General features: G+C 31.5%; 1 protein-coding gene across 2 annotated transcripts; it reads right to left on the reverse strand.

The window, feature by feature from the left end:
- Positions 1 to 82: 82 nt before the first annotated feature.
- On the reverse strand, positions 83 to 4,808 carry LOC142356244 (uncharacterized). 2 transcript variants are annotated; one of them, XM_075408190.1, is made up of 4 exons: positions 4,662 to 4,808; positions 1,515 to 1,871; positions 783 to 1,082; positions 83 to 277 (listed from the first exon to the last, which is right to left on the reverse strand). In XM_075408190.1, exons 1-4 carry the CDS (start codon positions 4,702 to 4,704, stop codon positions 99 to 101), a joined length of 879 nt encoding a protein of 292 aa, XP_075264305.1. In that variant the 5' UTR covers positions 4,705 to 4,808; the 3' UTR covers positions 83 to 98. The 2 variants fall into 2 exon arrangements, with proteins under 2 accessions (XP_075264305.1, XP_075264306.1); XM_075408191.1 differs by having other exon boundaries at positions 1,515 to 1,850; positions 4,662 to 4,804.
- Between the last annotated feature and the right edge of the window lie 6,641 nt (positions 4,809 to 11,449).

Genomic DNA, 11,449 nt, shown 5'->3' on the forward strand with positions numbered 1-11,449 from the left:
ATGTTTTTGAGGATTAGAGCAACAAGATTTGTGCTCCCTTGATACCAAGATGCCTTAGTGAAGTGCAAAGTATCTAACTACTGTAACCCAAAAAAATACTACGTTTTGTGATAACTAACCGACGCTGATTTACTGTATGTGCCTTTGTTGACTCCAGATTGCATCAGATATACTTTGACCATGTTCCAGCTTCCGGAGCCAGAGTATTGCCAGATGAAACACATCTGAGTAGAATCTTTCTTGAGGAGAGTCAAATCCATGGTTGGCACGTCCAGGCCTAAAAAAATTGTGTGATCTACAAAAATCCGTACTTTTTCCTTATAAATCTTTTTAATATACGTTATAATAAAACTTTTTCGTCCGAGTCCCTATATTTGTTTAATTTCCAAGGCGTGTTCTCAGTTTAAATGCATATCAATTTCAAAATTTGACCCAAGGAAGTTTTTTTATAATCTTTTTTAATCAATTTTCTCAAACCAGCTTCTGGATATTATTTAGCAATATTGAGCAAAAGAAAACGATTATTTGAAATTGGATCAAACGACAAGAAGTGCCTATGAAAAGAGATCATGGTTCGACCAGTACACCATAATTACGGATTACCACCATATTTGTGTAGAAATTACAACACACACCCCCCCCCCACCCCCCCCCCCCCCCCACCTCGAGTTTTTGATCTGCCCGTCGACCTAAGACCTGACTTGTCTCAAAAGTTCACGCAATAAAAACAGCAAGTCTTTAAAGCTAACTTTTCTAGACTTTATAAGGTGTTCTAGATTTACCAGCTTGGAAGTACGCAGTCACATTTTCAGTCGACAGTTCATATTCTGGACATTCGTCATCAGCGAATGCTGTCAGTTTATACAATTCCCCTTTAGTAAGACTAGAGAATGATCCCATTTGGGCATAACTTCCGCCAGTGTTGTTGTCTTCGGAGGTCATGACGAACATGGAGCCATCCCACATGGCAAGCTGGACCACGTAGCCTTCAACTACACCTACTGTGTTGTTAACGACTGTGTAATCGACGACGTCAACTCCAGAGCCCTCAACAGCTGTCAGGTTCCCAGGTGGGTTGGCGGCTGAAACATCACAGGAACAATGCACTTGTTTTGAAATATAAAGCTTATATAGTAATAAAAGTTATATCGACGCTTGTTCGATTAGAACAATTCCCTACTTGGGCGAACAAAGCTGAATTAAAAATTCGAAGAATGTCAAATTTTGAGATTTACTGTTTTAGAAAATCAGAGCCCCTTAGATCTGACACACCAAAACCAGAACCATTTACGTTAATGTATTGATTATCGCAATTAATAAGTGAAATAAATCTAACAGCGTGGTTAATATAGAAAAAACTTGGCCACAAAAACTGAATACTGCGGGCAAGACTTCTATTTCTAAAATTACCGTTCAAAACCAGGCAGTTTTTGTGTTCATATTTTATCAAACAAAATTAATTTGGATGGCTTGTAGAACTGGAAATAAGTTATTTTAGAACCAAAGCAACTCACTTGTGCAAAATGGAGTCAGACTTATCCCACTGGTAATGTTGCCAGAGGTCGATCCATTCTCAAAGTCCAAAGTGTCAATCTCGAACCCATATTGCTTCCCAGGGATCAGTCCGGACCATGAAACAGAATAGGGAGCGGGGGAGAGTGCGCCACTATTAGGAAGAGTGATGGTGCATTCAGCTCCAGTGATCTGGTTAGTTCCATCGGTACAGTTGTAAGCAACGAGGTCAAACTGAACTGCAGAAAAGTTAGCATCACTTGTATCTATGGTTAAAGTGGCAGTTGTCTTGTCATGTGAAGCTAGCACAACAGTTGTCGGAGATGGCTGAGCAGAAACTGTCGAAAATAGGATAAAAGCTAAACATACATTTACCCGGGATGAGCATTTTTGGTTAACCATACAAAGAACATATATTTTCATGTAAGACATACAAAGTTTCAGAGTGTGATCTTGCAAAGATTAGTCAGAACTATGTATGATCTTTGTATGATTAGTAAAGAATCATATATGATCTTTTCATAATTACTAATAACCATATATGATCTTTAGCTGATCAGTAAGACCACTCTATGATCTCATATTGTGACCTTTATGATCCTATATAACTATTAAGACACATATTTGATTCTTCTATGGTTGCAAAGACTCATAAATCAGAACTTTCTTCTGCTTAAAGTTTTTTATAGTTAGTGCTGCAATTGCATCACCAATGGAAAGCTCAGTAGCTCTCATAAGAAGCGCAATCTTCCTCGAGGACAAAAGGTTAAGAAAATTGCTGTTGCAATATAAAGTGAGAAAATTTAACTTTATGTTTAGTTTTTGGCTATTGAATTCAGGAAGAGAATCGACTGACACTATAAAATGACAACAACAAATTTAGCTTCGCCTAAAATGAGAGTGATAAATTCGTCCAAAAAGTTTTTTTTCGTGATTTTTTTTCATCGAATCATCAGACAAAAAAATGACCTATTTGTTGCCAAAAAATTACTTTCTACAAATATTTAACAGTAATCTCCGATATTCGAAAAACAATTGGCTCTTTGGTTACGAGTTATTTGTGAAGTTTTGGATTGGATTGTCTTCCTTCAATCAAGGAGTCAATTTTTGTTGGTATCTCAAAATAAAATCAGAGGCAACAATAATTTTTTAGCGAAAAAGAACACTAAAAATGTTGGCTGACTAAGTTTCAAAACAAATGAACCTACCAAAAAAATTAAAATATTATTACGGGGGTTGAATAGTTCAAACAGGAGAATTAATTGATTGCTGTTTATTTTCATTTAAGAAAATGATATTTGCGTTATGTTCGAATACCAATAAAACTCTGCTTCAGTATTTTTAACAAATCTTTAACATAAAAACCTTAAAGTACAAACACACATTTTCACAAATAATTTGATTAAGAGATTTCTGCCTTCTTTCAGTCTGCGTAATTTATCTGTGTCGATGCACTGCATCGATAACAAATGATGCTTCTTGCGTCTATTAGTTCATTGTTTTCCATTATCTTCTCTGATCAAGAACAATCGAAAAAAGCACTGCTATGTTAGTTTTATTTTTTCTATCGTCTTCTAATCAAAATCACAGGTTTGTTTTTTAATAATTTGTTTGAAACTTTTTTTGTGTCTATTCATAAAGCATTTGCTGTCAATAAATTTTCAAGTTTTTCTTCATTTTTTCACAATTTGATATCCAGAATTTCATTATAGTTGTTTCCATTTTCACATTAAACTGGCTATACTTGCTCCAATAAATTTGACAACATTTTCCGCTATGTAAAATATTGTAGATTTTTGTTGTTTTTTTTAGATATTTCAATATTAGTGAACAAACATGTCGTAAGTTTTTACTCAATGAAATGACACTACAAGTCAATTTTTTTTATACAAATTGGATAAAAACATATTAACTCAGAAAAAATTTTGTAGGGAAAGACTCTCCACATGCCATTTTTTGAGTAACCATCAGTCAGATTATACTGTGAACTTTGAAATTCTATTCTTTTGTGGCTTCGGTGTTTATCGAAAATTAATTTTTTGGAGTTTTTCTTGGTTTTTGTAATCATTATTTATAATTCTCTAATGGTAGATTTAGCGTTTAGAAAATTTCTTGGAATTTCTTTTGTATTTTTGAGGAAGGCGACATTGTTATTTTTGTTGGTGTCATTCAACGGAAATCCTGAAGATTATATTTTGTTATAAATGATGAAAAGGATTTTCTGACCATCTGAAAGCTTTTACGTCTATAATACATGATATCAAAGTGCGCTTGATTGAGAAAAACCATTTCGTTTTCTTAAAAAAGAATACGTATCATACCAATCCAAAATCGAACCAATCCAATCCTATTTCCTTATGAAACAAATCAGACAATTATTTAGCAAATATATTTCTTGATGAATCAATAGATAACAACGTACTTTAAATCTAAAAGTATGAACTACTTTTCATTTATATGTTTATTTGTATGTTTTTTTTGGAAAAAAATAGGAGCATGTAAGTTCTATTCTAATTTTAATATTTGCTTGAACGTTGTAGATCTGTTTTATAGTATATGAGTAATTGTTTTCTGACATCAAATTTACCGTCTATTTCTGGAAAAACTCTTTCCTTCTTCGACTCTCCGAGAAACAGTAACAGAAGGATCAAATGTAGCTTTTGACTGCACCCAAGTGAAGTGAGTCTTGCCTAGGGTCCTTGTTGACATTTTTAGGTCAAAATAAACGTGCAAATTTGTACTTCATCCCAGGCAGCAGAATTTTTACGAAGAATTTGTGAGTTATCAAGCGACTAGGCTAATATCAGATCCGGATAATAACCAGTTTTACGCTCTCTATTATCTTATTAAAAATTTTTCGCCGACTGTTTGAATTAATTTTGTTTACGGACGAACTAATTGAATAAATTACAACAGTTTGTTTTTGCTTTTCATGCTGACATTTTTGATGCTGAAGTTATAGGTCCATAATTGAAACATTCGGAGTAATGACTAAATAACTCAAATATTTTTGTGAACAACAATGAAGGTTTTTTTTTTCAAATGTATTTTGAGTGTAGTGGAATTGAAAATGAATTCCAGCGGACTTGTTGATAACAATTAAAATCAAATCCGTCGTAAAGCAACAAAGATTATACACAAATTGTTACCTGTGATCACGCCAAGCGCCATAATTGCAAAGAAGCCCCTCATTTTTAAACTAGATAAATTGGTTTTGTCCCTTGCAACTGATCTCTCCAATATTTTGACAAAAATGAGCTTATTGGTAAATTGATTTTTTTCTTAAAAAAATTATCATCGTACTTGACTGTTAAATGCAGCTGCTGAATTGATTGGCTGCTGAGAGTTCTCACATCAACTTTATTTTGGCTTTTGATGACTCCTAACTTTTGTTTTGGTTAAGAACAAAAGCTATTTAATAATTTGTTTGGATTGTTCATCCGATTGGTTCAAAAACACGCCATCAAAAGATGATCACCAATATATGAATATAATATAACTTGTTTGGAGAACTGAAGCAAACAAATTAACTTACTTGTTTTCAATTTTCTCTGGTTTTCAATTTTAGATTAAAAAACACCACTTGAAATACAACAAAGTTGTTTTTCTTCAATTTAGCTCAGTAAAAAGCGACTCAATGTAGAAAAAAGATTAACAAAAAAATATTGTTGAGAAACAAAAAGATAGTTACATTTTATTGTTCCGACCCCTCTTGAGGGGGGAGGAACTATATACTCAAATGGTTTTTTTTGTTCAGACAGTTTTGGCCGATCGATATATTCATTCGTAGAGAGTTGAGACTGGTATCATTAAAAAGCTCGTCCAGCGTAGAACATGGAATTAAAAAGATTTTTTAATTTTCGTTTTTACAGGGAATTATCGAGGTTTAAATTTTTGAGAAAATAGAGTGATTTCCGTTGATTTTATTCACTTTTTCAGGAATTTTTGACAAAAAATTCATCAATTTTGCTGAAATTTGTTAAAGTTTTGTAAAAAAAGTGTTGTTTACTTGTTTTAAAGACAAGAAATATTATCGACTATTTTTATATTTTTGACAAAAATTCTGGCTAAACATTTCAAAATTCAGATTTTTCATCAAATACAGCACGAAATAAGTTTCTTTAGTCCACTTTGATTAAATTTGCAGGAAGTAAACAACCAAACACCACTAACGAAACCTTTTGTAGACTCAAAAGGGGGCTGTTTCTACTGTAACTTCCGTTGAGAGTGCTCTGTAATCGAAACTTTAGAGTTTTTTTGCTAACTTTACTCTTTGATTATCAAAAACGCATCGTTTGTTGTCGAATTTGTAACTAAAAAATTACCTACTTCTATAGCATTTGGACATTTAAGTGTTCCTAATGGACTAACAACATTAGCAGGGGTAGTTTTGAAACAATCGTGGTCTGTTACAATCCAAAAATAATTCGTATTTTAATCAATCGGACTTTTTTTTAAAATTAAATTAATCGATCTTTTTATATTAATTAAAGAACAGATCATTTCAAATCAAAGCGCAGTAGTGATAGGTCCAATTGCTTTTTTAAGTAGCTCCAAATTAGCGCATCTAGATTTTTACTGGAAAACGTAAAAACGTATGGTCGTTTTGACTTTTGAAAAAATTTGACTTTTAAATAAATAATGTTTTATTAATTTTTCTATATCTTTTTTTCAATTTTGTCAAACTGTAGCTTAGTAAAAGCAAAAAAAGTTTCATCTTTCTAATGATTTAAGATTTAATATATCTTGCAGTTTTACGCCTTAAGTTATGTTTTTCTGGATTTGATACTACTAGATTTACACATTTTTTTAAAATTTTTAGGCAATTGCCCATTTTTCACGTTTTATAGTTCTGTCATATTATCACGTTATTGACAATCCATATATCACAATATTGACGTTCCAAAATAAAGCAAAATTGATAATATTAAAATCTTTAAAGATAAAGATTATGGTTTCAACTGTTTCGACACTACTTTCTCGAAGAAAACTCGTTTTTACCTGGTCTTTTTAGTCGTTTAAATTTTCCTGTACGATGACCCAGATACAGTGGTTTTTAATGGAAGAACAGATGAGTCAATGTTCTGATATATATTAGTAGATAGCTGACGCCTTTCATGACTTTTAATTTCCAAAATAAAAAAACCACTTTTTAATTTCGCAATTTTATTCCTTTTATTGCCTGTTTGTTAACTAGTCTCGTTAATTGCACACCAAATATGACATTTTTGGTGTCACGGGAAAGTGTCAAAAGGGATTGGTGTCATAAAACCTAATGTTTTAAAGTGATTCGATGTGACTTTACTGGCTTCGACACGGGTTTTTCACAAAAAAAGTAATTTAGGTTTTGATTTTTGTCAAATTTGACGTTATTTTTGTAGACGTGAGACATATTCTGGATAAATGCAGGTCTCAAGGGCTTTCTTTGGAAGAAAAAAAAACATGTTTAATTATTTTCTTTTGTAATCAAAGGCTTTAAAAAAACAGGTATTAATTAAATTTGCCCTTTTTTCATTTTGTGTACTTGTTACCTAGTTTCTTTAAAAAGAGATCTCATAATACATTATCGGTGTTCAAATATGGTGAAATCGTACGTAATTTTAGGGTTAAAATATGGCTTTACGGCTTCGAAAGCGTTTTCTGGCAAGTTTTAATCGATTTTTTGTTTGTTGTCTCTTGTTGTTCTTTTTGTAACCTCATAAAAAATTGATTACCGACAGTTCTTAATTTCTTTCTACGGAAGCATTGTTAATCGTAAACCTATGGGGTATTTTAATTGGTTTCTAATAGTACTCATTACTTTGAAAATAATTGTTTTTTTTAAAAAAAGCAATTGTTTTAATTTTACTGTTTTTTTCCTTATTGTCTAACTGTTGCCAAGCTTTTTATGGGCTGGTCCCTAATATTTTCTGGTGAATTCCAATTTATTTTGTTTCGGTTTTATCTGACGCTATTTTGACATATTTAATAAGTTTTGTTTGTTAAATTGGACATAATTTTTTTGAGGTAACTAATGTTTGTTGTTGTTGTTTGATTTTGCTGTTCGTCTTGACTCGCTTTCCTATTATTGGCATATATCATCAAATAATGCATAGTTTTTTACGCCACTGAGTTGTTTGCTTCGGAGGCTATTTTTCCGTTCATAAACAATTTTGTTTGAGAAATACATGATTTTTTGGGTTTTTCAATCCTCTTTTGGTAGACAATTATTCCAAAATTGTGGATGAGCGGAGTCGGAACCTTATGTGCGATCGAACATTACCGAGCCTCCTTGTAATAATAAAAAGTTAAATTAAAATGAGATGATTGAAAATTACACAATTAAATAGTCTTGGTATCAAGTAAGTAAGAGCGTAAAACTAAGTTTTGAAAATTTGCAAAAAATTTGAAACAACAATTCCCATTTAAGTCCCGGAAAAATTTGTAAGCCTTCATCAAAATTTGTAAATAAAATGTAATTTTACAAATACGTGCCAATCTATTGCACAATAGTGAGTCTTTGCGGACAGCTTTACATTTTGCAATTATAACACTAGTTAACAATGTTAACAAATTTGACAAATTTTGCAAAACATTTTTGCCCATATCTAATATTGTTTCGTCACGATTCAAGATAAAATTCGCCTGTTTCCTTTTCCCTGTGTTCACCTACATTCCAATTAGTGGATCTTAAGAATACTTTTTATGTTTGATGTACTGTATTTTCTGATTATAGCCACCTCTTATCAGCAAAAAATGAGCGTAATCCGATATATTTGTTATGATAACGGACAAAAATTATTGACACAACTTTTGATGCAGCGTTCTGCGTAAGATTCACACTCTACCAAAAACAATGATTACAAAGGTTTATTTCTCAACAAAATTTTTGTGTTCAATCGGTTTTTGAATAAATATGTAGTCTTTTTTTCAAAAAAAATGGCATGATTAAACAGCCTTCTTAAGCTGCGGGAGCCGTGTTTTCGTAATATCAAAGAAGATAAAAACACTGAGGCGTAACTTATGAATCTTATTCAGTGGACTAATTGTGCTCTCAGTTGTTCAAAATTGACCAAGTGTCAGTGAAACAGAATGTAAAAATCATTCTGCTGAACAGACCTGAACTTATGTCAAGAGCAGAAATATTATTAGATTTGTTTTTGTTCCTGCCCTGTTCTGAAAAAGAAAAGTAGTTGAGCAATCAGGGGCCAGTTTTTAAGTTTTAGTTATAAATTTCTCAGAAAACTAATTTATTCTCAAATGTTCAGAAAAAATATGCGTGTCAGAGCTTTTTCGGTATGTTTAATTATTTTTTATGAATTAAAATGCTAATTTGACCCAGTGTGTTTGACTTTTTGCCAGTTAGTTTGTTTTTCAGTTTAAACAGTTTTAGTTTGTTTTTCAGAATTTCACAATTCGAAATGAGCTTTGAATTGGTTGGTAACGCTCTTTAAAGGCTTTTGTCTGACGAGAAAACACAGATGCTTTGTTTTCGAGACAACAGTTGGTTTGTTTTAAAACAGCCGCTCTTCTAAAACGCTATTTACCATTGATCGACTCAAATTAATTATTGGCTCTTCTGTTAAAAATTAAATTTCAATAACTGAATTTTTTTCTGCTTCTGTAACACAATTTCGATTCTTTATTTGCATCACTTGGAAAGAAGTATTAGCAAACCAGCCTACATTAGCCTCTCAAAGGAAGAAGCGGTCAAATTTTTTGATAAATTACAGAAAAGTTGGTGTAACAAGACATGTTTATCAAAGATATTATAACCAAATATGCTCAAAAGATGCTTGATGGCAGATCAATAGTGCACGATGACTCTGGAGACTGTAATTCAACCAGGGCTCACGGTAGAAATTATCATGCAAACGGACGAATTAAGATCCTTCCAAAAAACCACTTTTGAGAGGAGAGCCGAAATTTAGTTTTGGACAGAAGTATATTTGCTAATTTAGAACTTGATAGAACAATTCCAATTGATATGCTGTGTATCCATACAGGGGATCCACCCGAAATGAGAACTTAAAGGTTTTAATTGAAAATGAAGAAAGAACGAGTGAAACGCTAATCTTACAAGACAGCACGAACAATGTTCTTAAACATCATCAACAAATATGTAAGACCATTTTTCGGTTCATGCCCAACTCGTTAAAAATGTATTGAAAAGTTTCAACCAGAAGTTATCGATCTCTAAAAAAATTGCAAACAAAAATTAGTGAAAACTAACACAAATGTACTTTAAAAAACATCAATTTTGCTTTTATAACATATGTATGAGTCATCAAAGGTCAATTGTACATCATTTTTTCCCCTCTTAATGTACAAGCCCTAGAGAAAAATTTCTTAAGGAAAAGTTGTCCAATTGGTGAAAACTAACACAAAACTACTTTAAAAAAACATCACTTTTGCTCATATAACATATGTATGAGTCATCAAAGGTCAATTGTACATCATTTTTTTCCTCTTAATGTACAAGTCCTAGAGAAAAATTTCTTAAGGAAAAGTTGTCCCATTAGTAAAAACTAACACAAAACTACTTTAAAAAACATCAATTTCGCTCACTTAACATTTGTATGAGTCATCAAAGGTCAATTGTACATCCTTTTTTTCCTCTTAATGTACAAGTCCTAGAGAAAAATTTCTTAAGGAAAAGTTGTTCCATTAGTAAAAACTAACACAAAATTACTTTAAAAAGCATCAATTTTGCTTTTATAACATATGTATGAGTCATCAAAGGTCAATTGTACATCATTTTTTTCCTCTTAATGTACAAGTCCTAGAGAAAATTTTCTTAAGGAAAAGTTGTCCCATTAGTAAAAACTAACACAAAACTACTTTAAAAAACATCAATTTCGCTCACTTAACATTTGTATGAGTCATCAAAGGTCAATTGTACATCCTTTTTTTCCTCTTAATGTACAAGTCCTAGAGAAAAATTTCTTAAGGAAAAGTTGTTCCATTAGTAAAAACTAACACAAAATTACTTTAAAAAGCATCAATTTTGCTTTTATAACATATGTATGAGTCATCAAAGGTCAATTGTACATCATTTTTTCCCTCTTAATGTACAAGTCCTAGAGAAAAATTTCTTAAGGAAAAGTTGTTCCATTAGTAAAAACTAACACAAAACTACTTTAAAAAATATCAATTTTGCTTTTATAACATATGTATGAGTCATCAAAGTTCAATTGTACATCATTTTTTTCCTCTTAATGTACAAGTCCTAGAGAAAAATTTCTTAAGGAAAAGTTGTTCCATTAGTAAAAACTAACACAAAACTACTTTAAAAAACATCAATTTTGCTCATATAACATATGTATGAGTCATCAAAGGTCAATTGTACATCATTTTTTCCCTCTTAATGTACAAGTCCTAGAGAAAAATTTCTTAAGGAAAAGTTGTTCCAATAGTAAAAACTAACACAAAACTACTTTAAAAAATATCAATTTTGCTTTTATAACATATGTATGAGTCATCAAAGTTCAATTGTACATCATTTTTTTCCTCTTAATGTACAAGTCCTAGAGAAAAATTTCTTGAGGAAAAGTTGTTCCATTAGTGAAAACTAACACAAATGTACTTTAAAAAACATCAATTTTGCTTTTATAAAATATGTATGAGTCATCAAAGGTCAATTGTACATCATTTTTTTCCTCTTAATGTACAAGACCTAGAGAAAAATTTCTTAAGGAAAAGTTGTCCCATTAGTGAAAACTAACACAAAACTACTTTAAAAAAACATCACTTTTGCTCATATAACTTATGTATGAGTCATCAAAGGTCAATTGTAAATCATTTTTTTCCTCTTAATGTACAAGTCCTAGAGAAAAATTTCTTAAGGAAAAGTTGTCCCATTAGTAAAAACAAACACAAATGCACTTTAAAAAACATCACTTTTGCTCATATAACATATGTATGAGTCATCAAAGGTCAATTGTACATCATTTTTTTC

Source organism: Convolutriloba macropyga, unplaced genomic scaffold (genome assembly GCF_964194025.1).
Source record: "Convolutriloba macropyga unplaced genomic scaffold, txConMacr16.3 SCAFFOLD_1810, whole genome shotgun sequence".
NCBI classification, from domain to species: Eukaryota; Metazoa; Xenacoelomorpha; order Acoela; family Convolutidae; genus Convolutriloba; species Convolutriloba macropyga.